At 37.1% G+C, this 27,964-nt stretch overlaps 1 protein-coding gene across 1 annotated transcript in view; it reads right to left on the reverse strand.

Moving 5' to 3' along the window:
* Positions 1-27,964, reverse strand: part of VWA8 (von Willebrand factor A domain containing 8) — a 342,545-nt gene that overhangs the window by 196,316 nt on the left and 118,265 nt on the right. The window contains exons 15-19 of the mRNA XM_041731061.1: positions 24,080-24,248; positions 22,423-22,500; positions 15,317-15,432; positions 8,365-8,471; positions 4,397-4,503 (exon numbers count right to left, since the gene is read on the reverse strand). Of these exons, the coding sequence (XP_041586995.1) occupies positions 4,397-4,503; positions 8,365-8,471; positions 15,317-15,432; positions 22,423-22,500; positions 24,080-24,248 (577 nt within the window). The remainder of the gene's footprint in view (positions 1-4,396; positions 4,504-8,364; positions 8,472-15,316; positions 15,433-22,422; positions 22,501-24,079; positions 24,249-27,964) is intronic.

A 27,964-nucleotide genomic window follows, 5' to 3' on the forward strand; every position in this document is an offset into this window, starting at 1 on the left:
CTTCCAGGGCTAATCTACACGAGAAATAGACAGAAAAGCTGGAACGAGCACTTGCATGGCCAGATAAAAAAGCAATGTCAATCCTGCAAAATAATTCCAACTATAGTTGCATTCTTCTATCCTGTACTCATGTTCTCCTACTTCAAACCCTCATTCCATCCAACTTGATTATTCAAATCAACAAACTTTAGCTAAGGCTAAGGTCACTGCCTACGTAATTCTTCTCTTAACCTCTTGGCCCACTTGAATACTACAGTTTCTTAAAAGTCTCCTCTTCCAGATAGATGTCCATCTCTCCTGAACCCTCCCACCTGTCTAACAATTTCTCTCCATAATCTTTTAGGTGGGATCTTTTTGTACCAATTCCTTAGGTACTGACTTCCCCCACGTTCTTTCATTTGCTCTCTCTCAGTATCTTTTCACATGCTCTCCTCAGGAGTCAAGGGTTAGGGTAGAGTAGCTTGTGCCTAGTTGCCCACGGGCACCCACCCAAGGGAGATGGAGGGCTGTGTGTAGAGTTGGGTATCCATGTGTTGGTGCCTGATGAGCTACTTCTGACTACTCTCCCCAAATCCTCTCACCCATTCCATTGCTTCAGCTATCAATTCTATGCTGAACTTCAACAGCAAGACTTTCCTCCTCAACTCCAGCCTCATATTCTGAGCCACTATGTCCTTGGTTACTTCCCAGTCTCCTCAACCTCAACATATCCAAAACTTGTCTCATTACTTTCTCCTCAACCTCACTCCTTAGCCTGTATCTTTTACCCCCATTAATAGCATAACTTCCTACCACCTGACCAAACCTCGATCATCATCTTCCTGCGTACTTCATGCCTCCTTTATCAAGAGCCAGGTAAACATCAAGTCTAAGCTATTAAGTTACCCAAAAGTCAACGGTATCTCTCCCTTCCTTTCTATCCCCAGTTTTCATTTAGGTGTTTGCATCTCCGGCCTAGGTTTTTATCAGCCAATTTGGCTTCTCTAACTTCAGTTTCTCCTTGAGGCAATGTGCTCTTTATAGTACTGACAGTCACTTCTTCGTTCAAAATCATGTCACTTCTTTTTTTTTTGAAATTCCTTAAATGATTCCTAATACCATTGAAACAAAGGTTCATCCTTACTGCCTTTTTCTTTTCCTTGCACTAAAGGCTACTTACTTTTTTGTTGAGGTATGCTTGACATTACAACGTTAAATTCATTTTGAGTTGTGCAACATGATTGAACGTTTATATACCGTGTGAAATGATCTCCACCATCTGCCACCTTGCAAAGTCAGTACAATAGTATTGATTATATTCCCCGTGCTATACATTACACCTCCATGACTTCTTTATTTTTTAACTGGAAGTCTGTATTTCTTGACTTCCATCACCAATTTAGCGCTCCACCCCACAGAACCCCTTTCTCCTTCTTATCTTCTTGATTTGGTCTTAGCCTCATCTCCCGTCACTCTCCTCCAACATTATATTAAGTCAAAAATTAGAGTCATTTTCTGTTCCATTTACTTTTCCACCAGACTATGTGCTCCCTGAGGCAGAGTCTTGCCTTTCATCTTACACATAGTTCAGTAACTCTACCCACTGCCTAAACAGACCTACTATGTGTCCTCTCCACTCTACCCCCTTCGTTTAGATCCTTCATCCTTCCTAACTTGCATCTAGACTACTGCCACAGCTCCCTAACAAGTCTCTCTCTGCCTTGGTTCCAACTTATAGACAACATTAAAGAGCGAATGCAAAGTTATCATGGGAAATGTCCTTAACACCTTTCAGTGGTTTCCTCATTTCTTCTGAATAGCATCCAGATTCCTTAATTAGCAAGGCCAACATGTTCTGACCCTTTCCTAACCCACTGGCCTCATCTCTTGTCACTATTCTACTTGAAATCTTAGCTCTGTGCCAGTGATAATTAGTTATATGTAGCGTCCTAAATGAACTGCTCTGTCACATATCCAAGTCTCTGCAAATGCTGATCTCTCTGCCTGAGAGAGCCTCTCAACTTTGCCTGGTCAACTCATTTTCCATGATCATTCCAATCTAGGACCATCCATCATCTCATCAGTGCTACCACAGTTACCCGTGTGTACTTCCATCACACTGTAATCTTGTGTATTTTCTTGTCTTTCTCCCCTGACAGACCTAGGTAATTTGAGCCCTGGAGCTACACAAGTATGTGTGTGTGTGTATGTATGCATGTATGTATGTATGTATGTGTGTGTGTGTGTTTATGTGTATGTATTTTAATCTCTTTATCCAAACACTTCAGAACAAGGCTCGATACATGGTAGACATTTAGACATTTTACACATTCTTTAATGACAGATTTAATAAAATGATACTTCCAATTATGAACATTTAAAATCTTATTCCTTCTTTATTAATCCACTAAACACACATTTGTTCAGCATTCACTATATGCCAGGCATGTGCTATTTGCTGAAGACTCAAAATAAGGAAAAATAGACTTGACTTTAGGGGTGTGGAAAACACATTTAGAAAATCTATTTCAATACCATGTGGTCCTAAGGGGATCACAGAACATAGAATAGCATAATACGGAAGCGCCTAAATATTCAAGAGACATCGAAAAGTACTGCTTCGAAATGAAGTACAGCATGAAAGGAAACAAAAACCTATGCAACAAAAGCAAATTTAATCCAAAGCCACGGTTCCTTGAATTGGTACAGCTAAGATTTTTCATTAATGGTTAATTCATAATGCTTGATGAAGCAAAGGTACATCTGGAGACAGGATACAGCCAGTCCCTCAGGGCTGCTGTGTAAAGTTCACAGCAGCCCTGCGGTCCTCAATGTCTATGTCACAAATACCATGGCAACAGACACTGTTCAAGGGCACAATGGCCCTCCCTGCTACTGAATTTCCTACATTCTTAGTTGCTGGGAAGTGTTTTCAACCTTTGCTACCATGAAGTTTTTTGAATTGTCACTTATAACAAAGTTTCCTGGTTCTTTTTTCTTTATTCCTTTCTACTACATGGACACTGTGTGTGATGCCATCAGTGCTTAGAAATAGTAAATTTTCCTTATAATCATGTTTTTGTCTTTCTTTGACAGGCAAGGTTCTTTTCCTCCTTTGTGTTTTAAAAGTATCTTTATTATCTGTTCATCTGTCCACTTCTTGTGTAAGAGCATTAATGCTCTGGAAGAAAAGTAAAACCTATGTTAGTTAATGGGCTATAGAATAAATACATAACAAATACAGGTGATGCCTTTGCCTATGTCATAGGGAGTAATTACAGTTTTGACAGATTTCAAAACATTGGATCGTGATTTTTATTGAGAAAGAATTTGCCCCAATACTTCTATGTTGTTAATATAATATAGGGATATAAATTATGGTACTAATTGAACAACAAATATGATTGAGAAATAACAGATAAAAACCTTTTTTAATTTTCCTAACTCCTCAGTAGAGTAAAAATAGTAAGAAGTGGGGGTGTGGGGGTGGTGCAGTCAGTTAAGTGTCCAACTCTTGGTTTTCAGCTCAGGTCATGATCTCAGGATCATGAGACCAAGCCCCAGGTAGGGCTCTGTGCTCAGCACAAAGGCTACTTGGGATTCTCTCTACCTCTCCCTCTGCCCCTCCTGCTCATGAATTCTCTCTCTCACTCTCTCAGAATAAATAAATAAATCTTTAAAAAAGAAATAGCAAGTATAAGTTCTTCTAACATAATTTAAGGTTTTTATTTACATGCATATTAGGGACCAAATATAGAGAAAATTTTAAGTATATTTCTTTTTATAAAATAAATATATAACAACTTGACATAAAATCTGGAAAAGAAAAAATTCTTCTACATTATGGGTAATTTTCTCTGGAAAACATTCTTATTAAAATGAAGATTTATAGTAAAGATTTCTGGGGATAGATTTATTTCTGTGTCTTAGTAGAAGGTCCATAATTATTGGTTAATTTACAAATAAGAAATTATCTATATTCCTCCCTTAAAAAGAAAAAGAAAGACAAATAGAGAATAGAAAAATATTAGGGATTTTCAGGAAAAGGAAAGGAATATGAGGAAAAGAACAGGACACATCCTCTTTGAACTACTGAAAGCAAAAGAGAGGATGAGTATTAGCTCATTCTGCTTTTAATTTAATGATATATTCACTTTATTTGCCTGGAATCTAGTGCATGTGCACATATAAAATATATTACTCTAATCACAGTAGCAACTCTTCCAATTTTCAAGTGTCTTTGAAAAGAGTTTAAGAGTTTACAATGCCTTAATATAAGATGTTTCAACATCTCATTTTGCATCATATGAATTGAACTTAGCAAATTACAAAAGTAATTAAACATCAGTTTCACTGCAGAGTTAATTACCACAATGTAAGAGGTGATTTATCCATAAGTGCAAAGCAATGATCTTACCTGAAGGTTGTCATAGAACAGAACATCAGGCACTTTCATTTTCTCATGGGTATTATAGATCGGTGCACTAATGGCTCCAATCCTCAGATTTCCAGATGCTATTTCACCTAAACATTTCACACAGGATAGAGTTACTTGTAACCAAGTTCAATGCAAACATAATGCAATACAGCATCTTTAACATCTTTGGGACTCATTAACGAATTCCAATTTAACATTTAAAAGAAGTAAGCTTGAAGGTAGTAATAAAACACAGATTTATGTAATATGCTTAAAATGTTTCAAAATATAACAAATTTTACATAAAATAATGCATGTAGCAAACAACATGTAGATAAAATTAGAGAAGAACCAACCGCCCCCACCAGAACTCAGTGAAGCCACCTTCATAAGCTTGTTTTGTCAGAGACTATAACATATAAACAAACCAAATACATATTCAAAAGTTCTGAAGTACTCTGAATATCATTTCTGGGGACCCATGAATAACTCCAAATGAGAAGCCCCTAAAATTCTAGTAAAAAAGTATTGATTAACCAACTCACCCCAGACCCCTGAAATTACTATTTCCAGGGATAGTCCAGGAGATCTGTATTTTTAAATAAGCACCCCAGGTATTACACAGTTATTCTGTGACAATTACTATTTGATGTCTCCTATTTGCTTTAAATAGTTGGTCCAGAATGAGAGTATGAGCTCATTACAGCCAGCAAACCCAGTAATAAATCTGAAGTCAAAGAACACATCTCATTTGCGTTCTCTCCAGTAAAGAGATATACATGTTCACGGCCTGACATATTCCAAGGTTAATAATCATAACATTAATGGTAGTAGTTGTTAGAGTATTACTGATGATCACCATAGGAGCTATCACTTACTAAGGACCTTCTTGGGCCAGATCTCAAACTAGAAGTTTCATTGTTTTCTCACATAATTTCATGTAATTCTCTTAACAATGAGACAAGAACTATGAGGAAGCTAAGGACATAAATTAAGTAATGTGTTAAAACCACCCAGCTAACATGGGCAGAGCTAAAAATAGAACTTAGTATAGTCTAATGTTCTTTCTGCCAAGTGGGGTATGTTTAATCCTTTGACTCCAAATAATACTCCATCCTGTGGAAATACCCGAGTAAGCGGACAGATTACTATGATGCCTTAAACAACGGATCCATCTATCCCGCCCCCACCCCGTCCTTCAAATAAGAAAACTGCCCTTTTGTGCTAAAGCATTTTGAAAGACAAGTGGAGAAAAGTAACATCTGTGTTCTGGAGTACTGCAAAAGATTTTGACCTAAAAATATCAACTGTCACCCTGTTTAACCAGTGCGGAGTGCAACACATTTACCAAAGCACATGAGACCTCTTCCTCCAATAGATCCTTGCCATTTCCCTTTTATTTACACATTCTACAGGGATGAAAACCCATAAGCTGTCATGTTGAGAACCTACTGTTTATTTACTACCAGCAGTTCTCTGAAACAGATCCAATATAAAATTGTACAGAGAAAGACCAGGATTGTGGCAGGGACTTTACTATATACATGTATGTTGAGATGACACACATAATTTCAAATTCAAGTGCATCTGATATCATCTATGGTTTAGTTTATGGAACACATCTGTTCAGTAGATTTAGGGCTTTAGGACAATTTAATTCACTCAAGTAATGTTTATTGTTAAAATTTCAAGCTTGGAAAGGGAAATGCATTCAGAGGCTGATGGTACTTGTACTTCCTTGGGAGAAACCTGCTAGCTATCTACTAAGAAATCTCATGGAATGTTATTATTAGGGATGCCTGGGTGGCGCAGCGGTTTGGCGCCTGCCTTTGGCCGAGGGCGTGATCCTGGAGACCCGGGATCGAATCCCACATCGGGCTCCTGGTGCATGGAGCCTGCTTCTCCCTCCGCCTGTGTCTCTGCCTCTCTCTCTCTCTCTCTGTGACTATCATAAATAAAATAAAATAAAAAAAAAAACAAAGAATGTTATTATTATAGTCCATTTGTCAAGGCCCTTAGTCTGGAAGACTCAAAACCTAATTTTGTCATATCAACTGAATGCAAACCTGACTCTCAGAAGAATATTAAAGTCATATATTCTGATCTACATATAAATTCTGATATATAGGGGATCCCTGGGTGGCTCAGTGGTTTAGTGCCTGCCTTTGGCCTGGGGCGCAATCGTGGAGTCCTGGGATCGAGTCCCGCATCAGGCTCCCAGCATGGGGCCCGCTTATGCCTCTGCCTGTGTCTCTGCCTCTCTCTCTTTCTTTCTATGTCTATCATAAATAAAAATTAAAAAAAAAAATAAATTCTGATACATAAAACAAGAATAGAAAATATTACAATGCAATGAAAACTGCAACTTTTATAAGGGCCTATGATACATTGGATGCCCTATCAGCATATTATTTGGAGGGAAACCTATACTGAAAGCCAAATCCTCATCAGAATATTATTTCGTGAACCTTGTCCTCCAAACAAGGAGAGTGCATTAAATGAATTCTCCTCAAGACAGATGACATTAAAGATAAATGGAACCAGATGAGTCAAAAGTCTCTTAGGTTCATTATCCCCTATGCAAGGCTTAGATGGAAACTGCTAACACTAGCTTGTTACCAAGACTGAACAAGTTATAGTCAGAACAACCCAGTCCTTCAGTGGATGTGTTAAAAGATTCAAGCAAGTAACATTATGAGTCATAGGTCCCAGAGTTATTGACTCTTTGAGCTGGCTCTGCATATCTACACCCAGATCCATCAGTATGTGGAGTTTATAAGTTTACTCAAAAAAAGTAATCTCATTTCTTTATATATATTTTTAAGACTTTATTTATTAATGAGAGACAGAGAGAGAGAGAGAGAGAGGCAGAGACACGGGCAGAGGGAGAAGCAGGCTCCATGCAGGAAGCCTGATGTGGAACTCGATCCGGGAACTCCAGGATCATGCCCTGGGCCGAAGGCAGGCGCTAAACCACTGAGCCATCCAGGGATTCCTCATCTCATTTCTTTAACACCAAATTCCTGTCTCAGTGTAGCCCCAACTATTAAAAACATCTACTACAAAGAGGACCACAATAAGTCCTTGTCAGACAGTGGCTCTGCATTGGATTTTTGATAGAATATGTAATTACCTCAAAAAATAGAGAACTTTTTGTTGTGCTCTAATTGAAGAATCAGGAACTTCTACAGGAAAAGCTAAACTTTCCCAAAGCTCAAAATACTTATGGTTACCCAGAAGAAAAGTCCCACAAAAGACAATATGAGTGGAAACAGAAGGAGTAAGAAGGCATGAAAATGGTACTCTGAATATTATTTTATTTTAGATCAACCTAGAACAGTTTCCTGAACATATCCCATAGGACACTAGTGGTCCTCAAAATGTAAATGTTGGACAAAGAAAATAGAATTCTAGATTCTATGGTGAAATATATTTGGGAAAAAAAGGTAAAACCAAATCATGCAAGTTTATTTATGGCAGGGATTCTTAGAGCCTTGAATATGTTTTATGTCAACTGTGAATCTTCAGAGGAGGACCTATATCTGGTATGCACTGAAATAAAGGAAATATTCTGTTTCTAAAAAAAGATTTTATTTATTTGAGAGAGAGAGAGAGAGAGAGAGAGAGAGAGAATGTGCACACAAGTAAGGGGGTGGAGTAATGAGAGAGAGGAAGTAGACTCCCTGCTAAGCAGGGAGATCCCAGGACCCAGAGATCATGACCTGAGCACAGGCAGGTGCTTAACCAACTAGCCATGCAAGTGCCCCCAAATAAAGGAAATATTCTAAGATTTAATTTGTAAGTGGGTTTCAATTTAAAAACAAATAAAAGATTCTTTTCTTCAACCCAATACATAAAACAAAGTAGATGGAAAACAAAGCCACTTTTTATTGAAATTAAAATAATAAATAATACAAATGTTTGATAATTATTATTTCACTTAAAAAAGAAACAAGTCAAATACTTACATTTGTAATTCTCCAGTTCTGGTTCCTGATGATTATCCGTACTTATTTCTATTGCAGCATCTGCCAAGTTTTTTTCTAATGCTGACCTCGCAAGGCTTGGTAAGAACCTGGTGGGGCAGGGAGGACAGAATGATAAAGTCAAAGCTTACTGTGATTCCTAAGTATCTTTTTGGCACACACACACAAACAAACTCTTTCTCTCCTTCTCTCTCTTTATCTCAATACAATCAATTAAGGAAGATGAGTCTTGAGCCATGAAATCCAAGTAATAAAAAGTCTTGAAATAAATATAAACTTTAAGTACTGTGAGGATGAATATTTGTTGATCTCCTCTAATAAAACTTACTTGTAATTAGCAGTATTCAGGTATATACAACATTTTATAGGATAAGACTTAATTTACTTTTTAAAATGGATTTAGTGTACCTTATAAATCTTGTTTAACTGTTTAACTGGATTACCAAATTTTCTTAAATAGATAAAACAACACTTTAACCTGCTCTAACCTGGCAATCAGAAATTCAAATTAGTGGATTAATGATGTTTACTTTCTAACACAGATTATTCAATTTAGGATTATACAGTATGGTCTTTCCTTCCATTTAAAAAATATACCTGCTTGTCTATTCTATATATATGCTGTCAAAACAACAATCTGGTGAGTGGCAGAGGCATTCTTCATCGACAGATAGATTGCATGAGCCTCATGGGCTTACATCATGAAAATGAAGTTTTCCACCTACCTAAATCAAGTTGAATCTGGAATTTATGATCCCAAGCGAGCCTGCAGAAATGATTTTTAACCTTTTACCTGTGCTCCTACTATAAAGTAACTGCTATTGCCACAATATTCCAAATAAACTAAGAACATAACGCTTTTTTTAAAAAAAAGATTTTATTTATTTATTTGAGAAAGAGAGCTGGAGAGAGAGCAAGAGTGTTGGGTGAGGGGGTGTCACGGGTGGGGTGGAGGATTAAAGGGAGAGAAAGAAGCAGACTCCCCACTGAGTGGGGAGCCCAATATAAAGCTCAACCCCAGGACCCTGAGATCATGACCTGAGCCAAAGGCAGATGCTGAGCCACCCAGGTGCCTCGAACATGACACTTCTAACTTAGGATTTCCATAGCTCTAAATCCTTGGTGGTGGCTCCTACAGCCTTGAGTATAAGCTCTAGCAAAAGAGACACTGGTGTGAGCAAGGCAGCAAAAGAATGTGTGAGGAACTGATGGATTTCCTGTCCCTGTGACAGAATTCACATACATGACCCTGTCCCCTACTTGCCTCCTCATTTTGGTTCCAGGCTATAATTGGGGGGATTTCTATCACTCTGTGTCGGTAGCTCATCAGTTGAGCATCAAGTAGGACTTACTGTTGTTCATCTCTGACCTTTCATCGTAGTTCCTAGATTGTCACCTTTTTTAAAACCAAGGCCTCACTTCATCTTTCAGACCCAATACCTGGGCTTTCATCTTGTTTCCAGAGCCCCGGTCTTGGCACCATGTCTGACCTGCCCATCTCCACACATTAGTGTCCTACCTAGTGACATGAGGTCCTACAGCTGTACCTCCATTACTTCCTGTCAGACCACCTTGATCAATAATAACCACTTTCAAGTTGAGACTGTGTGGTATTCCCAGAAACCCCTGACATCTATACAGCCTGTTCTCAACACATCCTCATTGACTCCTGAACTGGGACATTTCTAGACTGCCCTCCGAAGCCCGTAGGGAACTGCAAAAAAAGGGCATATAGGCATCCCTTCCATTGGCAGTGACAGACACATTGTTTGCCAAAATATGATACTCTTTTCTACTGAGATTGAATGTTTCAGAATTATTCTCAACCTCACACCCAGACAGCACTACCACATAATCAAAGGTAATATGGAAGCTGAAATATATTTACCTCTAAAATCTACATTTTAAAAGATACCGGCTGACCCCACAAATGAGGAGAAAGTACGTCAGGTAGTATGAGGTCAACCTTAATTTTTTCTAGGTTTCAATTTTTTCTAGTTAATGACTTCCTTTTCCTTTGCTCACTGATATTTTCTACTTGCTTTTTTCTCTCCTTCTGTGGCCTTTTGTAAAATAAATGAGTGAATGAATGAAATATCACTCTATCCTACTTTCCTAGAACAAAAGCAAAGGCATATCCTGTTGTAAAGTTTTAAAGCGTATTTATCATTATGAGCATTAGTGCCTTTTAAAAATCATTATCATTGTTATCTTCATTTACTACCAGCAATAAAAGAACTGGAAAGTCTCCAGTCTCTATAGTCTTGGTTGTAACAAAAAAATAAAGATTCAACCACATTCCAGGAAACACAGAAACAGGAGTAGTTACCCGAGGCTAACTCAAATAACTGTGTCAATGTCACAGAAGTGAGATATAATCTTTGGATTAAAGAATAAGGATGGTAGCATGAGAAGCTAGAGTAAGGATGGGGATGCTCCCAAATTACCAGTGCAGGAAAGATGGATGTTGCCATTAGTAGTAAGAGTGGGAGAAAAAGACTGTGGGTCTCAGGGGTTATCAGACAGCCTTTTGACTTCTATTTAGAGTGTGTAATTAGTTAATTGATACCCGTGATTTTAATATTAAGTTTATAAACAGCATTGGAATATTTAAGATGATATATGGCTTGGGATGTGTGGGTGGCTCAGGGGTTTGACTGTCTGCCTTTGGCTGAGGGCGCGGTCCTGGAGTCCTGGGATCCAGTCCCACATCCGGCTCCCCGCAGGGAGGCTGCTTCTCCCTCTGCCTGTGTCTCTGCCTCTCAATCTGTGTCTCTCATGAATAAATAAATAAAATCTTACAAAAAAAAAAAAAAAAAAAAGATAACATGGCCCATCCTATTTATAACATTAGTTTATTACATGTGAGTTATTTACTTTTCTGGGAAGGTTTTGTTTGTCAATTCAGACAGATGAAGTACTAGAAAAGGAAAAAGGGCATATAAAAGTTATTAACAAATTTCAAATGTTTGAAGGTACTTACTTTAGCCAAGATATCTGGAAGACAAATGGAACCAAACAGTTTCCAAAGACCCATTAAAATAATTCAGATTTGCTAGACTTATAGAGTAAGCTGAGTAACAAAAAAAACCTAAAGATCTAGGTTTCTGAAATTATAGTCTTAAAACACTCAACAGCAATTTTTAAAAAAAAAGTAGGCTCCATGCCCAGTATGGGGCCCAATGTGGGGCTTGAACTCGTAGCCCTGAGATCGAGACCTGAGCTGAGATCAAGAGTCATATACTTAACTGACTGAGCCATCCAGGTGCCCGAACAGCAATTTTTAAAGCTAGAAATAAATCCCTGAATAGTCTCTCCCGAAAGCAAAATCATTCTTCAGAAGAACAAAAAATACACATCAACAATAATTATAATCATTTCATACTGTGTATGATTAGTCCTATCAGGCTCATGATTTTTAAAACATTACTTAATATAAAGAGTGGGAATTTTATATAGATGTCATTCATTTTATGTCACAAGAAAATTCTTGAAAAATATTGTATGCAAAGTAAGTTTTTGGTGAATGGGAAAATTACCCCATTACCTCAATGTCAGAGACAGTTAATCTTCATTTCTAATTTTTATAATTCTGCCTCAAATTTCAACGCTAAAGAATCATCACCCCCAAGATTTTCTATAAGTAAATACTGTAATGGAATGCAAAATACTTGAGTGGAATAGGACTCTTATTATAGGAACTACACATTAACTCTTCTACAATAAAAACTTTTGGAATATAAAAGATCTGATAACTTCCTAACCTTCTAAAGTTTCTTCCCTTTGGCTTCTTAGGTTTTCAACTATCCAGAAAATGAAGTAGGCATTTAGCTCCAAGACTCGGTGTACATATTAAAGTATATGAGAGAAGAGAAAAAAAAATAGTATATGAGGATCAAGTACCTAGGGAACTATTCCCTCAGATGAAGAAATGTTCCAATCTGAACTCAACAGGCATAAACAAATGAAAAGTATTTTTTTTTTAAGTATTTTAAAAATTAAATTAACAAGATTTTAAAAGCCAAGCTAATATTCAATAAATTTAATGTTTAACAAATTTACACTAGAGCATTTCTTTTGTTTTGTTTGCTAAATAATAGACTTCATGAATATAAATTATATCAATTAAAATTTTTTTGTGTGTGAAATTCAATTTCTTTTCACTGCTTCAATATGGAATAAGGTCATTAAAAAAGAAAAAAACCTTTATGCACCAATAATTTTCTTTCTTCCTTTCTGTGATTGTGGTATTCTGAATAGAAGGTTAGTAAAAAAGGTTTTTTAATTTGTAGGCTTGCTAAAGCCAACAGATAATGCATAAATCAAGATAGCTGTTGAACTTTTTGCAAAGTGCCATAGAGTGGTAATAAAGTAGAGCTTAATGTGGTCAGTTGATAACACTGGAAAAATTAACTTATATAGTGAAATATTTGTGAGTAGAAAAAGCAAGCAATTTTAAGTTTTTTAAATTGTTTAAAACTATGAAGTATTTCAAACATATAGAAAACTACAGGGACTATTAAGCATTTAATATCTCTCCATCCCTGGAGATAATTCTCAACCTGAAACTGGTGTGTATTTCTCTTGTTCATATTTTTATTTTGCTATATATGTATGAATTAAAAATAATTGCATTTTTGTTGTATTAACATTTTTAGAGATGGCAGTATATACCAACTCTCCTCTTGCAAACTGTTTTTTTTTCTACTTGATATTAAACTGTCATGATTGATACACATAGAGCTACTTCATTTTAACTACAGTTTAGTATCTCATTACATGAATATTTCAATTTATATATTCATCCCTACTGATGGACAGATAAGTTATTTCCAATTTTTCATTATTACAATGATGTGATGAACATTCTTATACATGCCTCCTTATCCATTCATTTAAGTATTTCTCTGAGGTGACATCGAGAAATAGAATCCTCAACTCAGAGTATTAATATACTTAGGCATAAAGATACTGTGAGATAACTCCAAAGTGATGACACTTCCCTTCCAACAGTAGTAATATAATTACATTTTCTTCTATTCACAGAAAATGTTAATTTTTATAGGGAAAAGTTATAAGAGTATAAAATGATAGCTGATTTTTGTTTTAAATCTCATTTCCCTGATTAATAATTAAGTTGAGCATCTTTTCAAATGTTATTGGTCATCTGAATTAACTTCTGTGCATGCCTATTCATCCTTTGCCCACTTAGGGTTGATTCTTTCATCTCTTTAGTTTGTATACCTTATAGTCCCTGAATACCAGTCCTTTTGTGATTACAAATTTTATCAAAGATCTCTTGGTTTGTGGCTTATAACTTATAGAGTGGCTTATAACGTTTCTGTCATATATCTGGATTTTACTTTTTGTATGAGATAAATGGATATTTTTCATTTTTAATCATCTATTGACAAGTCCATCCATTCTCACACTGACTTATAATGCTACTTTTGATATATACTAACTTCCCACAGATGTGTGGGTCTGTTTCTGGTCTCTGTAGTCTATTCTAATAATCTATTTGCCTTTCCTTGCACCAATATCATACTATAAGCAATGAATATAGTTTTATAAAGGATCCTGATATCTGACAGAAAAAGTACAACTCTTAATGTTCCTCAAAATTTCCTCTGCTATTATTTCCATGCCAATTTTGAGATCAGCTTGCCAAATTCTGTATATCCTTAGTAGTATCCGATTAGATCATATCTATATAAAATTTGGAGTAAAACAGCTTTACAATACTTCCCTTCCATGAACATGGTACAGCTTCCCTTTAAGTCCTTTTCAGCTTTCAATAAAGATTTATGCTTTTCTCCATAAAAGCATTACATGTCATTAGACTTACTCTTAGGTGCTCAAAGCTTTCTACTATCATTTCAAATGGGATTATTTTTAAAAATTAGACTTCCTCAATTGATTGTTAGTGGAATATAGGAATGTCACTGATTTGGATTTATAAGTAATCTCACTAACTCTATTTTTCTTTTTTTTTTTTTTAAGATTTTATTTATTCATTCATGATAGACAGAGAGAGAGAGGCAGAGACACAGGCAGAGGGAGAAGCAGGCTCCATGCAGGGAGCCCGATGTGGGACTCGATCCCGGGTCTCCAGGATCACGCCCTGGGACAAAGGCAGGTGCTAAACCACTGAGCCACCCAGGGATCCCCACTCTATTTTTCTAATGACTTATTGTTTCTCTTGAATTTTTTAGGTAGCCAATCAGATAACTTTGGGCATATGCTCTGGATGAAAGTATAGAAAGGTGACATTCTTGTTCTGCTCCTAACTCTAAAGGAAATATAAGTATTTTATCATAAAGATGTTTGCTTTAAACTTTTGGTATATATCCTTTATACCTTAACCTGAGCTGAAGGCAGATGCTTACCGACTGAGCCACCCAGATGTCCTTCTTTTTTATTATTCTTTTAATATGGTTTCATGCAAGTATGATTTTGTAAAAAAAATTCCATAAGCCAATATTTTATATAATTTCCAAGCAAGTATAAAATATATTAGTGTAGACTACAAAGATACTAGTTTTGTTAAACTTAGGCAATAGGAGAGTACCATCAAGCACGGAGTGTTCCAATGGTAATTTGGGAGGTGCTCAGTATAATGCTGAAGAGTACCAGTTCAGAAAACACATAAACCACCATTCAAATCCTAAACCCACTTTTCATTATTTACTACTCTCTGACTTGAGCAAGTGACTTAAATAAATAAGTTTCTTATCTATAAAATATCTCTTAAAATTGTTATGCCTAAGTAGGATAAGATATGTTCTAATAACTGAACACGAGATTGAAATAGCTACATATTCAGGCAATACTTTCTCCAGACTTATGGGTATTGACTATTAATTAAACTTATGTTACCATTCTGGCAAAGACACAGAAACTTGAATTTAGTGAGAAAGAGGAATATGGTTACCTGGAAAGGCAGGCTTTAGTAACTGCACTGTGAAGATTTTCATTTGGGTACTGTGACAGTCGACGAGAAATCCGCAACAGCTGTCTGGTGGAAAGTGATGCTGCCAGTGACTGTGCCTGTCAAAAGGCAAAGACAGCCTGTTAAAAAGAGTCTTGTTTCAACTTGCTGAGTCGCTTTAGATGAGTAGCAGAGCAGAATTCATTATTCCTGAAGGACAAGGCCAAACTTAAAATACATGTGTACTGTTAATGAATTACAAATAAAAATAAATGAAAACCAATTTACACTTAACAACCTTAAAGATGGTTTTTTAAAAAAAGAATCTATAAAAAGTGTTTATCAGTTAAATTCAAGAACACTGTTTTCATTGTGCTAAGTGCTGAGAATATATGTTTTTTGGGTGGAGGGGAGAGGAGGTTGGATGGAGGAAAGATGTTACATAATACAGGTCACACCTGACTTACAAATAGCTTTTACTGTACAATTAACTATTTGCTCTTTTTTTTTCCTGCCTCCACAAAACCTAACTGTTAAGATAGTTTGAAAATGCTCAGAGCTTTAAGTAGATCTATGGCTTCTGATACAGAGAAAAGGAATCGTGGACAATTTAGGTTTCTGACCACAGAGGTGTCAACCAGTTTGTCCTTTGGGTGGCAGCTTGCAGTTTGAAATCCTTCCCTTAAACTGCCAGAATAATTTCACTTTGTTTTCTTATTCTTAAAAAAAAAGAAAGAAATTCCATTAATAGAGCTGCTAGTATGGAACTCAGGATATGTGAGTATGAGTAAGTATTTGTTGACATGGTATTGAAATCATCCTAGTGGGCAGTGTAATGTAATGATAAAGTTTATCACTGTTGGAATCAGACAAATCAGGCTCCCATCTATTAGCCTGGTGGATTATTTGACATTTTTAAGCCTTGGTTTTCTCATCTTTAAGTTGGCAATAATAATGCCTTCACTTTTAAGGCTGTTAAGAGTGTTAGTATCCACAGTCTATAAACAACTTACCAAATTCAACACCTAAAAAACAAATAACCCCGATAAAAAATGGGCAGGAGACATGAATAGACATTTCTCCAAAGAAGACATCTAGAAGGCTAAAAGATATATGAAAAAAAGCTCAACTTCACTCATCATCAGGGAAATACAAATCAAAACCATGATGAGATATCACTTCACACCTGTGAGGATGGCTAAAAATTAACAACACAGAAAACAACGATTGCTGGTGGGGATTTGGAGAGAGGGGGAGCCTCTTACACTATTGGTGGGAATGCACACTGGTGCAGCCATTCTGGAAAACAGTACAGGGTTCCTCAAAAAGTTAAAAATAGAACTACCTTACAACTCAGCAATTGCACTACTAGGTATTTAACCAAAGGATTCAAAAATGCTGATTCAAAGGGATACATGCACCTTGTTTATAGCATCATTCTCAACAATAGCCAAATTACAGAAAGAGCCCAAATGTCCGTTGACTGATGAATGGATAAAGAGGTGGTATACACATAAACACACACAATGGAATATTACTCAGCCATAAAAAATCTTGCCATTAGCTGTGACATGAATGGAGCCAGGAGTATTATGCTAAGTAAGTCAGAGAAAGATAAATACCATATGATTTCACTCATATGTGGAATTTAAGAAACAAAACATGAACATATGGGGAAAAAAAAGAGAGGCAAACTAGAAAACAGACTCTAAACTATAGAGAACAAACAGAGTTGCTGGAGAAGAGGTGGGTGGGTGGGTGGGATAGATAAATGGGTGATGTAGATTAAGTAGGGCACTTGTGATGAACACCGGGCATTGTACTGAAGTGTTGAATCACTAAATTCTACACCTGAAATTAATATTACACTGTATGTTAACTAACTGGAATTAAAATAAAAACTTGAAACAAAAAAAGAGAAAGAAAGAAAGAAAGAAAGAAAGAAAGAAAGAAAGAAAGAAAGAAAGGTAGGTAGGTTGTTCTAAAGCCCTTAGGTCAGACACATAGGTGTTCAACAAATGTCAGCAATTTTTGTTGAAAGTCAGCCTCTTCAAAATGGAAAAAAAAAAAATCTAACATAGGAAGGGGATGTGACTTGTACTTTAGATGAAAATTTTTTTAAAAGATTTTATTTATTTATTCATGAGCGACAGAGAGAGAGAGGCAGAGACATAGGCAGAGGGAGAAGTAGGCTTCCTGCAGGGAGCTTGATGTGGGACTTGATCCCAGGACCCTAGAATCACAACCTGAGCTGAAGGCAGATGTTCAACCACTGAGCCATACTAGGTGCCCCTAGTATGAATTTAATGTATCAGATTATTATTGGATTAATTCCTAATTTAGATCAGCAACATTAGGAGACAGCAGTTTTCACTGAAAACCAGAAAAGAGAACTTTTGAAGCAACTTGCTCTTTAGGAGGTCAGAAGAGGCCAGGGTGAAATGTCACAGGAGGCGATGAGGGCAGTACAGTGGCCCTGAGCCCCTAACAGAACACAGAAGAGGACTCCATGAAGTTAGCAGAGGGTTCAGGATAGATGGTGGAAGGAAGCCAAGATGCCCAAGTCACCTCTACTTGCTTACTCCGGCATTTCACTGAAGGTAGTCTCTGCACATCCAGCAAAGAACAAAGGGCACTGACCTCCTCCCGTGTGTATTTTGCAGCTCCAGGAGATGCTGGTGTGCTGGAGCTACTATTATATTTCAGCTACAAGATGGGTTAAAAATGGTCCTTTGGGGACTAGGTTGGGAGCATGATCATCATTTATGATGTATCCTCTTTTCTATTAAAGAACACATTCTATGTCTCAAAGAATTCATTTACAAGCAAACATTTGGTTCATCCTTGTTTTCGACAAATTTGCATTCTAGACAAGGAGACAATATTTAAATATAAGAAAGTATAAATTGCAATTCAAACTAGCATATAATTTAATGCCAACATAAGCGAAGCACTTGACAACTGCTAGAGGGGCTTTAAATTAAAATGTTCAAGCGGGCAAGAGAAATGCTATGAACAAAGGCATGAGAGCAAAAGGAACAGAAATAGATGCAGAATGTGAGGAAACCGGCCCACGTCTACTAGAACGTCTTGCTGGGTGACAAAGACCTGATACTTGGAGGAGTTTGGTCTTACTCTAAAGGCAACAGGACTTTGTTACGTGCAAAGCGGTAATGTGATTTTAGAAAGATTAATCTGGCGGTCGCACACAAAGTAGCTGAAGGACAGAGAGACCTGAGACAGGAAACAGAAAGTTACTGCAGTGATCTGTCAATAAAATGATAAGGTACAGAAAGGTTACTGGCAAAAAAAAAAAAAAAAAAAAGACTGGAGAGAAGGAATCAACAAATATTTCAGGGAACTTGGCACCAGATGGATATAAGAAAGAAGGAAGAATTGAGAATAAGCTTATTTCAGCCAGTATGATTTAAAGTATCAAAAGCTAAATATGACCTAGCAATTCCCATGTGGGTCCACAAAAAAATTCCCATTTTAATCATGGCAAATGTTTGATAAAAAACTCCAACCTGAGGATTCTCATGATGAGAGTTCCAATAATCCCTATGGTAACTTCCTCACATACCATATTCTAATCTCATCCAAGAATGACACTGAATTCAGGCTTCACATTTCATTCCAGTGTTCAGTGAGGGAGGCTGTCTATTGATTTTGAAAAATGCCAGTTTTCTCATTTGATAACACCAAGATGCTTTACAATAACATCCAGTGTTAAAAAAAAAAAAAGATCAGAACAAAGCTTAATGTTGAACCATTTAAGTGTTGAATAAAGGGTTTGGTTATTTCTGCTCTCACACTATCAAATAAAAATTGAGAATGCACTTTAATTTAAAAATTCTTAATGTGTTTAATGTTTATAACATTAACTTTTTTTTTCTTTTTAGGATTTTATTTATCCATTCATGAAACACAGAGAGAGAGGCAGAGACATCAGCAGAGGCAGGCTCCCTGTGGGGAGTTCGATGCAGGACTCCATGCCAGGACCCCGAGACTCGACCTGAGCAGAAGGCAGACACTCAACCACTGAGCCACCCAGATGCCCCTATAACATTAACTTTCTGACTGTAGTTTTATCTTGCAAAAAAGAGTGTGAGGACATGAGCACATTCCCTTTGGTACCACAGTGATGGAGTTTAAGAGCACAACTCAAGGGCTTTTTTATATTAGCAAGATTAGTAATTGTAATTCAGCTTAAAAATATGAAGGATTTGATCAGAAATTTTTTTCAGTAAGTTTCTCTTTTTTTCTTAAAGAATTGTTTCTTTTATGAAAATAATACCAGTCTCAGGAACAGAAAACTTGAGGGACAATGTGTCAATAAGGTAGTAGTTAATTAACTAATCACTTCATTCATTCATCCATCAAGCATTTGTTAATGGTCCCTCATGGGCCTGGCACCAGGCCAGAAAATGGGAAGAAAAGAATAAACAACAGTGTGTTCAAGTAGTTCAAATACTAATACTAATTGAAGAGATGAAAATAAACCTGTGATACAGCCACATCTGATCAATAACAGAATCGTATGTCAGGCATCAGGAAAGCAGGTTGGGGAGAGAGGTTACTTCCCTCTAAAGGGCAGAACAGGGAGAAAGCACATCCCAGAGTCACCGGAAGTAGAAGCAGAGGCATCTGTAAAGTAAGAACAGTCAAGGCAGAGGAAACACTGAGTGCCAAGGGCCCTAAGGCAGACACAAGTGGGTTCAAGGAACAAGAAAGAGAATGCTGTAGCTGAAAAGAACAAGTAAGGGACAAATTGGAGATGAGGTTATCAATCAGGGGTTATTAATAGGGGATCTGTGACAGCTGGAAAATGGTCCCCTCACCAAAGATAACCAATTCCTAATCCCTAGAACCTATGAGTTTTACTTTACGTGGCAAAGTTGACCTTGCAGACCACATTAAATAAAAAATTTTGAGATGAAGATATTATCCTGGATTATTTGGGTGCTCCTAAATGCAACTGCATATATCCTTGCAAAAAGGAGGCAGAAAGAAGTCTGAAGAGACTCAATGAAGAGAAGGTGATGTGAAGAGGGAAGCAGAAATTAAGATAGTGACATCCCAAGTCAAGGAATGCTGGTAGCCACTGGAACCTGGAAAAGGCAAGGGACAGATTCTCCCCCTTGAGCCCCTAAGGGAGCGCTGCTGATACCTCAGCTTCGACTCAGTAATACACATTCCAAACTTTTGGCATCCCGAAGAGTGAGAAAATAAATTTCTGTTGTTATAACAGAAATGCAGTTATGGGTAATTTGTTACAACAGGCACAGGAAAGCAATCCAGGGACACACAAGGAATGAACTGTTGGTGGTGAGGGTAGTCAAAAGGAAAGAGCAATATTCCAGGAGAAGGATTATGAAACCAAATACTAGGACAATTACTGGTGATAAGTAAGAGAATGGATGAGACATCATGATGACAAACTGATGAGATGTGCTTTCAGGTTAAGTGGAGATCATGGGAAAGCAAGGAGACAGATTATTAACACAGTCAGAAAACTAAATAAGAAATAGGAATAGATTTAAAGGGGAAAGACAGTTTAGTGGTACAAGATATGTTGGATTTCTACCAATCCCAAAGGATCCAGTCGGGACGTGAAAGAAACCATCTATTAAGTAGCTACTAAGGAAGAGATTCTTCACACACATTCTCATGTTTAATCACTACGACTTCCTTATGAAGTGGATGGCACTTCCCATTTTACAGAGGAGAACACAGATTCAGAGTTGGTGATAGCCCTTGATCCTTCAACATATGCAGTGGTTTCCAACTTTTTAAACATGAAGCCCTTCTTCTTTATTCCCTAAGTGTCCTGAGTTTTAAAAGATTTCATTTACCAAACTGCATTTGTTAAGGAAGAATTAGCTCTTTATTTATTTTTTGCTATTCGAATGCATATGTAATCACCAATCACGCTTCAGATTGGCATGATATGACCAGGCGTCAGTACTAAAATTCTAGCCCAAATCAAATAACATTTTATCCCTTTGTGGGCAAATATATAATTTGCCTTGGCCTATTTAAAATATTAATTATTGTTTCAAGACCCCAGACTGAAAACTAACCTTTTCACTTCACCCCTGATAGGGCATGAATTATTCTGGGTGTATTAGATGTTTGACAGTAGGGGTTAGTTTTTGTTAATAGCGCAAAAATGTTTTCAACTGTGAATGCTAAAAAAAAAGTCATGCAAAAAATTTTAAGAGGGGGACAGAATATGCCACCCCAAAATATGCTATTTTGACATATTTATTAGTTTGAATTAAAGTTACTTAAGAAACAGCTAGTGCAAGGACATTCTGACCCTCCTCTGTCCCGGGAAAGCAGGAAATAAATCTACCCTATGAAAGGCACCCTCTCTGTCCCAGGAGGGTAGAAGGCATCCTTATCTCTAGAAATAGGGAACAAAGGGCCAAGATGGCAATACAAACAAACGTTGTTACTTCGTCATTAATTTACTACCCTTACTACCCCAGGCCCGAACTTCTTTGTCTTGTTAATTCTTTATAAACTTATTTTTTGTCTAAAAGGTATAAAAGCTGTCTGCTTTGGTCACTGCTTTAAGTCAAGTATTTTTATGGGGCTCCTGTACATATGGAATTAAATCGGATTTTCTAATATTAGTCTGTCTCATTTGAATTTAATCATTAGGTCAGCCAAAGAACCTAGAAAGAAGGAAGGGAAAAGTTTCCTGCCCCTACACCATCCCAGGATGGAAATACAATTAGAATCAATGAGAAAAGCGAAATTAGAAGCTGAAGAGAAAGATCTGGTCATTAACAGAAGAGGTCACACTTGAAGTGTTAAGACTGGATGAGACTGCTTAGGACAGGAGCCCGGGGGCCAAAACCGAAACCCTAGGATCACCAAGCTCTAGAACTAGTTGTTTTTCTATGAGACCAGCCATGAGTAGCTAGAGTAAATAAATGTTCAAATCCCTGAAAGAGTAAAATATATGCACAGGGCAAAGCACAGTATAAGAGATAAAAATACCAGCTTGAAAAATAGATTTTAAAGCATTAAACTCTGAGAACATAAAGCAACAGCATGTCAACAACAAAAAAATCCTATGGGAAAAAGCACAGACTTACCGTGGGATCCTGTGTCTCTCTGAGTTTGTGTGTAAATGATAACAATCTGTCCAAAGCTTCCTGAGGTATATTTGGGACCTATTTTATGAGAGAATTGAGAAAAGACAGAAAGAATAAGTGGGGATAGCTGACTAATTAACCAGAAATTCTGGCTACTTAGCAAACAATATTAGAATTATATTTTTAGAAAGTCCCTGATGATAAGTAACACTTAAGCTTCTGCTTTCTCTTTAACAATCAGGAGGTTAAAACCAAGCCACTCTTCATTTACAATCCCATCACCAGGATAAAAGAGAAAGGAGCCTCTAACTCAATTAAAAATTGGCACAAAGTGTCCCCATAAACTTTTCATAATTATTTGTTAGCTCCGGCATAATTTTTTGAACACTAATTTAGGCATTTTTCTTATTAAAATCAAACTCCTTCACTTATTAGTAATCTGTCTATCTAGTGATGTAAGGCATCCGGTACAAAGGATGGATGCCCAGGCTATTCATTTTTTAAAGGACTTTAAAATCACATACATAGGGGGCATAATCGGTTTATCAATGAACTCTAAAGAACAGTTGCCCAAATAACACACACTGGTTGCTTGAATTCTAACAATTTTAATCTAATTAAATAGTTAACTGAATTAAATTATGAGAAATTTAACGGTAACAATGACATATCTTTAATTTTAATTTACAAAGATCAGAGAGTTGTTAGAACAATGACTGGTATACTGTAATCATTTCAGAAACTATGGTTAGGTAATCTACCCAAGATCTAGAAGCTGTTAAGGAGTGGATTTGGCATTTCAGAATAAGTTGTTTGACTTGAAAGCCTATGCCCTTATCCACCACTGCACGCACAAGATCTAAAATTAATCAGCTCATTCTGGTGTTTAAAAGGGGATGAGTGCATTTATGTAAAAAGTTAATTATTTGTGATTGAGAACAACACTGCCTACTAGAACTTTCTGTGATGATGGAAATGTTCTTTACCTATGCTATCTAATACAGTAGCTGAAAGCCCCGTGTGTTTACTGACCACTTGAAATATGACTGAGAAACTGAACTTTTGAAATTTATTGAATGTGGCTAGTGCTACATTGAACAATGCAGTTCTAAAACTCTAAAAGGTGAAGCACTTAATAACACATTACATATACTACAAGCCACCAGATAACTAATCAAGTAAGTATATGATACATTACAGTACTGAGGAGAACAGAACTACTTTGTATTTTCTAAAGGCTAAGGAACTAAAATATATTTGGCCTCCCTTTATAGGAGGAACTTAAAATAGTCATCTTTGGCTGATTTTTACACGGAAAAGGAATCCTAAAACTGCCTCCTCATGAGGAAAATGGAGAGAGAGCTTATATCCATGGTTCTTAAAGTCTGGTCCCCAGATCAGCAGCATGGGTATCACCTAAGAACTTCAGAAATGTATATTCTCGTGTACCACCCCAGACCTAATACCTCAGCAATCCACATTTTATTAGGCCCTCCAGATGATTTTGAAAAATGCTGAAGTATGAGAACCATATATCAGGAAATTTGGGAGTAAATGGGAAGAAGCAGAAATGTCCAACTCTGCTCTGACAGGTGTCAAGAGTACCTTAGAACAAGAAAAGTTGAAGGCAGCAGGCTAGAGCTAGCCTTACTCTTACCATTTCCTTAATCACTTGAATTTCTTCACTTTTGACAAGTGGTTTCATATAATGGAATAAGAACATGGTTAAGAATTCTGGTCCCAACCACTGCTGTGTTGTGCTTCCAATAACAGGAGGCTCTGCCAAAGCAATGATTCTGAAGGAGGGGTGGACAGGAAAAATGGATCTAAAAGGGGAAAAAAATAAAACAAACAAACATAAACTTTCACACCAGAAATCAGGTCATGGTAGCTAAAGCCTAGGGCAATGATAAGCCTCCTGCTGTTTTTTTTTTTAATAATAAATTTATTTTTTATTGGTGTTCAATTTGCCAACATACAGAATAACACCCAGTGCTCACCCCGTCAAAGCCCCCTGCTGTTAATACAGTCAAAGCTATTATCCAAAGAACAAGCTTTGAAAAAAATCAGGACAAATAAATAAATAAATAAATAAATAAATAAATAAATAAATAAATAATAAAAAATAAATTTAAAAAAAAAGGAAAAAAATCAGGACATCCAAAGAACCTATCATTAAAACAAAAAAAAAGAGGGGCACCTGGGTGGCTCAGTCAGTTAAAAGTCCCACTTTTGATTTCAGGTCAGGTCATAATCTCAGGGTCATGAGATTGAGTCCCACATTGGGCTCTGCGCCGACTGTGGAATCTGCTTAAGTGTCTCTTCTTCTCCCTCTGCAACTCTTCCACTAGCTGTACTCTGTCTCTCTTCTCTCCCTGCCCCTGCTGCCAATAAATAAAGAAATCTTAAAAAAAAAAAAAAAGAATAAAGATTCACCTACTGCTAAAACATATGTACTGTTTCCACTGATGATCTCCATCCCTGCACAAACCATTGTTTTGGATATGCCGTTATGCCTCCAGCAGATTTTCTCCATAGTCCCTTGAAACAAAATTCCATCCAGTTCATATTCATCACACAGGTTCCTTTTCTTTATTCCAAATCCCCTCAAAATCTCCTATCTTGCAAGAAATCCACTCTATGTCAATCATAGAAAGACCAAGGAGTATGATTCAGGATGAGAAGACTTTTCACAACATAGAAAATTTAAGCAGCATGAGGGACTGGATTAAATTTAAAGTTTGGATTGACAATAAGAATATTTAGGTCTTCAAAAAGATAGAGAAAATGAAACTTTTACATAATTTACTCTTCTGTCATTTTATAGGAAATAGTATGATTTTTAAAGTGATCTGTTTTATAAATCTCTGCTAGGGAATCCAAGGATGTAAATATTCTAGAATACACAGAAGAATAACATAAGACTTCCCACCATTTGTGAAATGACTTGAGTATGACTGGGAGAATGGACTAGACACCCCTTATGATCTAATCATGTGGGTGATAATGCCAGTTCTTATTAATTGCACTCTAAACCCCAGTGGAAATAAAACTTTAAAGGGTAATATTACCCTTGCTATGAGAAAGAAGAGATAAAAGCACAAACACCTGTGGAGATCGTCACAAAAACAAAAATACAGGCACATAACTGGCATTTCCCCAGAAATGGACTATTCATTGCCATTACTATTACAATAGAGCCCAATAGTTAAGTGAGTAGGCAGCTAGAATATTAGGAGGTAGGACATGTGTGGCGAGAACCAGATAAGTACTCTGAAGAGCTGAGGTAAGAAAATGCCCCCCCAATACAACAGGTAGATCCACCGAGTCCCTGACTACATGATCTGTAGTTTTAGAGGCCACATCATAATTTGTAAACCAGGGTAAAGCAGTTTTTAGAAATGTTCACATGAAAAGTCTAGAAGTTTTCATAAAAGTTACCAGATATCATTTCATTTCTCTAGGTAGGAAAAAAAGAAATCCTTATTTACAGATATTCAAGCAGGGCATGGGAATGATCTGTCCAAAGGAGTTGTTCTGGGAAAACAGGAAAGAATAACAACTTGAGCAGTGTCTGAAAGTCCTGGGGATAGCATGATCACTGAGGACTGCCAGCAATTAGATAGTCACACAAGGGAATCTAGACGCAGAAAATTCTGTGATCTAAAAGCTAAAACGGGAAGGTTATCCCATTTTCCACTTCTGCCAAGTGGTTTGCCATATTCCAGAAAACTAAGCTCCATGGCCTAACAACAGATGTTGGATTCATCCTTGATCCTCCTCTTTCCTAGTTGGGACAAAAGAAGGTAGGAGAGACAGAGTTGCTTTGTTGTGACTTGACTACACAAAATTAAATTTGCAGATGTAGTTTCTTACTCAAGATAATGAGGGATACTAAATCAGGGAATAAACAAAGCAAAAATCCAACACGTAAGCCAAAAGAGGAAGTCCAATTTATATCCTTAAACCAAAAGATCAGGAAGCAGGTATCACAGCTGAGCTGTGAATTTAGGACTAGAAGAGTAATTAATAGGAGAACAAGCAACATGAGAGCAAACTAGGTGGTTTGAGTTTAAGTAGGTGATGATCGCTGCTTAGGATATACACTGCCTGTGGCTTGCTTTTTGGTACTGACTCTAGCAAGGGTACGTGAATAAGCTGCACCAATTTAAAGAGGGCACTTTCTGAGACAGCAGCTGGATGTGTCAGGCAGAGAAATGTACACTGACTATGAAGCCAGCAAACTCAGCCAGCAAACTACTGAATAACAGGATAAGGACCTGTCGTGCTGCTAAGTCTCCCCCAAAGGCTTCCTTACACATAAATAGGTCATATGGAAAATCATTTCCTGATAATGATAGGATTTCCATGTCTGAAAGTAGGACAACAGGGAACTCCTGAGTATCTGCCATCTACTTCCAGGTGATTTAACATAACCGCCGTGTAATACAAAGGCTGGATAAGTGGTAAATAGTGAAGAATTAGGAAACAAGCACAATTGAAAGTCAAAACCAAGGTTAACTTTAATTTTACTAAATTTAACAACAATAATAACAAATGAAACTAAGGTATGGCTTAACTTCAGATAAGTAAATATTTTATAAAAGTTAAAGATTAAAAAGGCAAAATGCCCTTTTTATTTTTATTTTTTATTTTTTAAAGATTTTATTCATGAGAGACACAGAGAGAGAAAGAGAGAGGCAGAGACACAGGCAGAGGGAGAAGCCGGCTCCATGCAGGGAGCCCGATGTGGGACTCGATCCGAGGTCTCCAGGATCAGGCCCTGGGCCGAAGGCGGCGCTAAACCGCTGAGTTACCCAGGCTGCCCCCAAATGCCCTTTTTAAAAAAAGATTTCAGAGGTGCCTGGGCGGCTCAGTCAGTTAAGTGTCTGCCTTTGGCTCCGGTCATGATCACAGGGTTCCTGGATCAGTCTCATGTTGGGTTCCCTGCTCTGAGAGGAGTCTGCTTCTCCCTCTGCCTCTCCCCTGGCTCATGCTCACTCACTCTCTCTCTCTCTCTCTCTAATAAATAAATAAATAAAATCTTTTTAAAAAAAGACTTCAAAAATAAAAGTATTGAGGTCAATATGTTTGTTTGGGGACATAAACATGTTTTAGAAAGTAAAGTGCTCTCCACTGCATCTCAGCAGTAAAAAGGAATGAATTATTGATACATATAACAACATGAAAGGAGCCAGATCAAAAAGAGTATATACTGTGTGATCACATTTATAATAAGTTCTAGAAAATACAAGATATATCAAGTGACTGGAAGTAGATTCCTAGAAGTGGAAGAGGAGGGTGACAAGGGTCAAGAGAGGGATTACAAAGGGGTCTGAGGACCCTGGAGGGGTGGTCATAGACATACTCATTAACTCGACTGTGGAGATAGTTTCAGAAGTATATATGAATATCAAAAATTGTGAAACTGTACACTTTTTTTGTGTGTGTGATAGTCACACACACAGAGAGAGAGAGGCAGAGACACAGGCAGAGGGAGAAGCAGGCTCCATGCACCGGGAGCCCGACGTGGGATTCGATC

This window comes from Vulpes lagopus, chromosome 16, assembly GCF_018345385.1.
Source record: "Vulpes lagopus strain Blue_001 chromosome 16, ASM1834538v1, whole genome shotgun sequence".
Lineage (NCBI taxonomy): Eukaryota > Metazoa > Chordata > Mammalia > Carnivora > Canidae > Vulpes > Vulpes lagopus.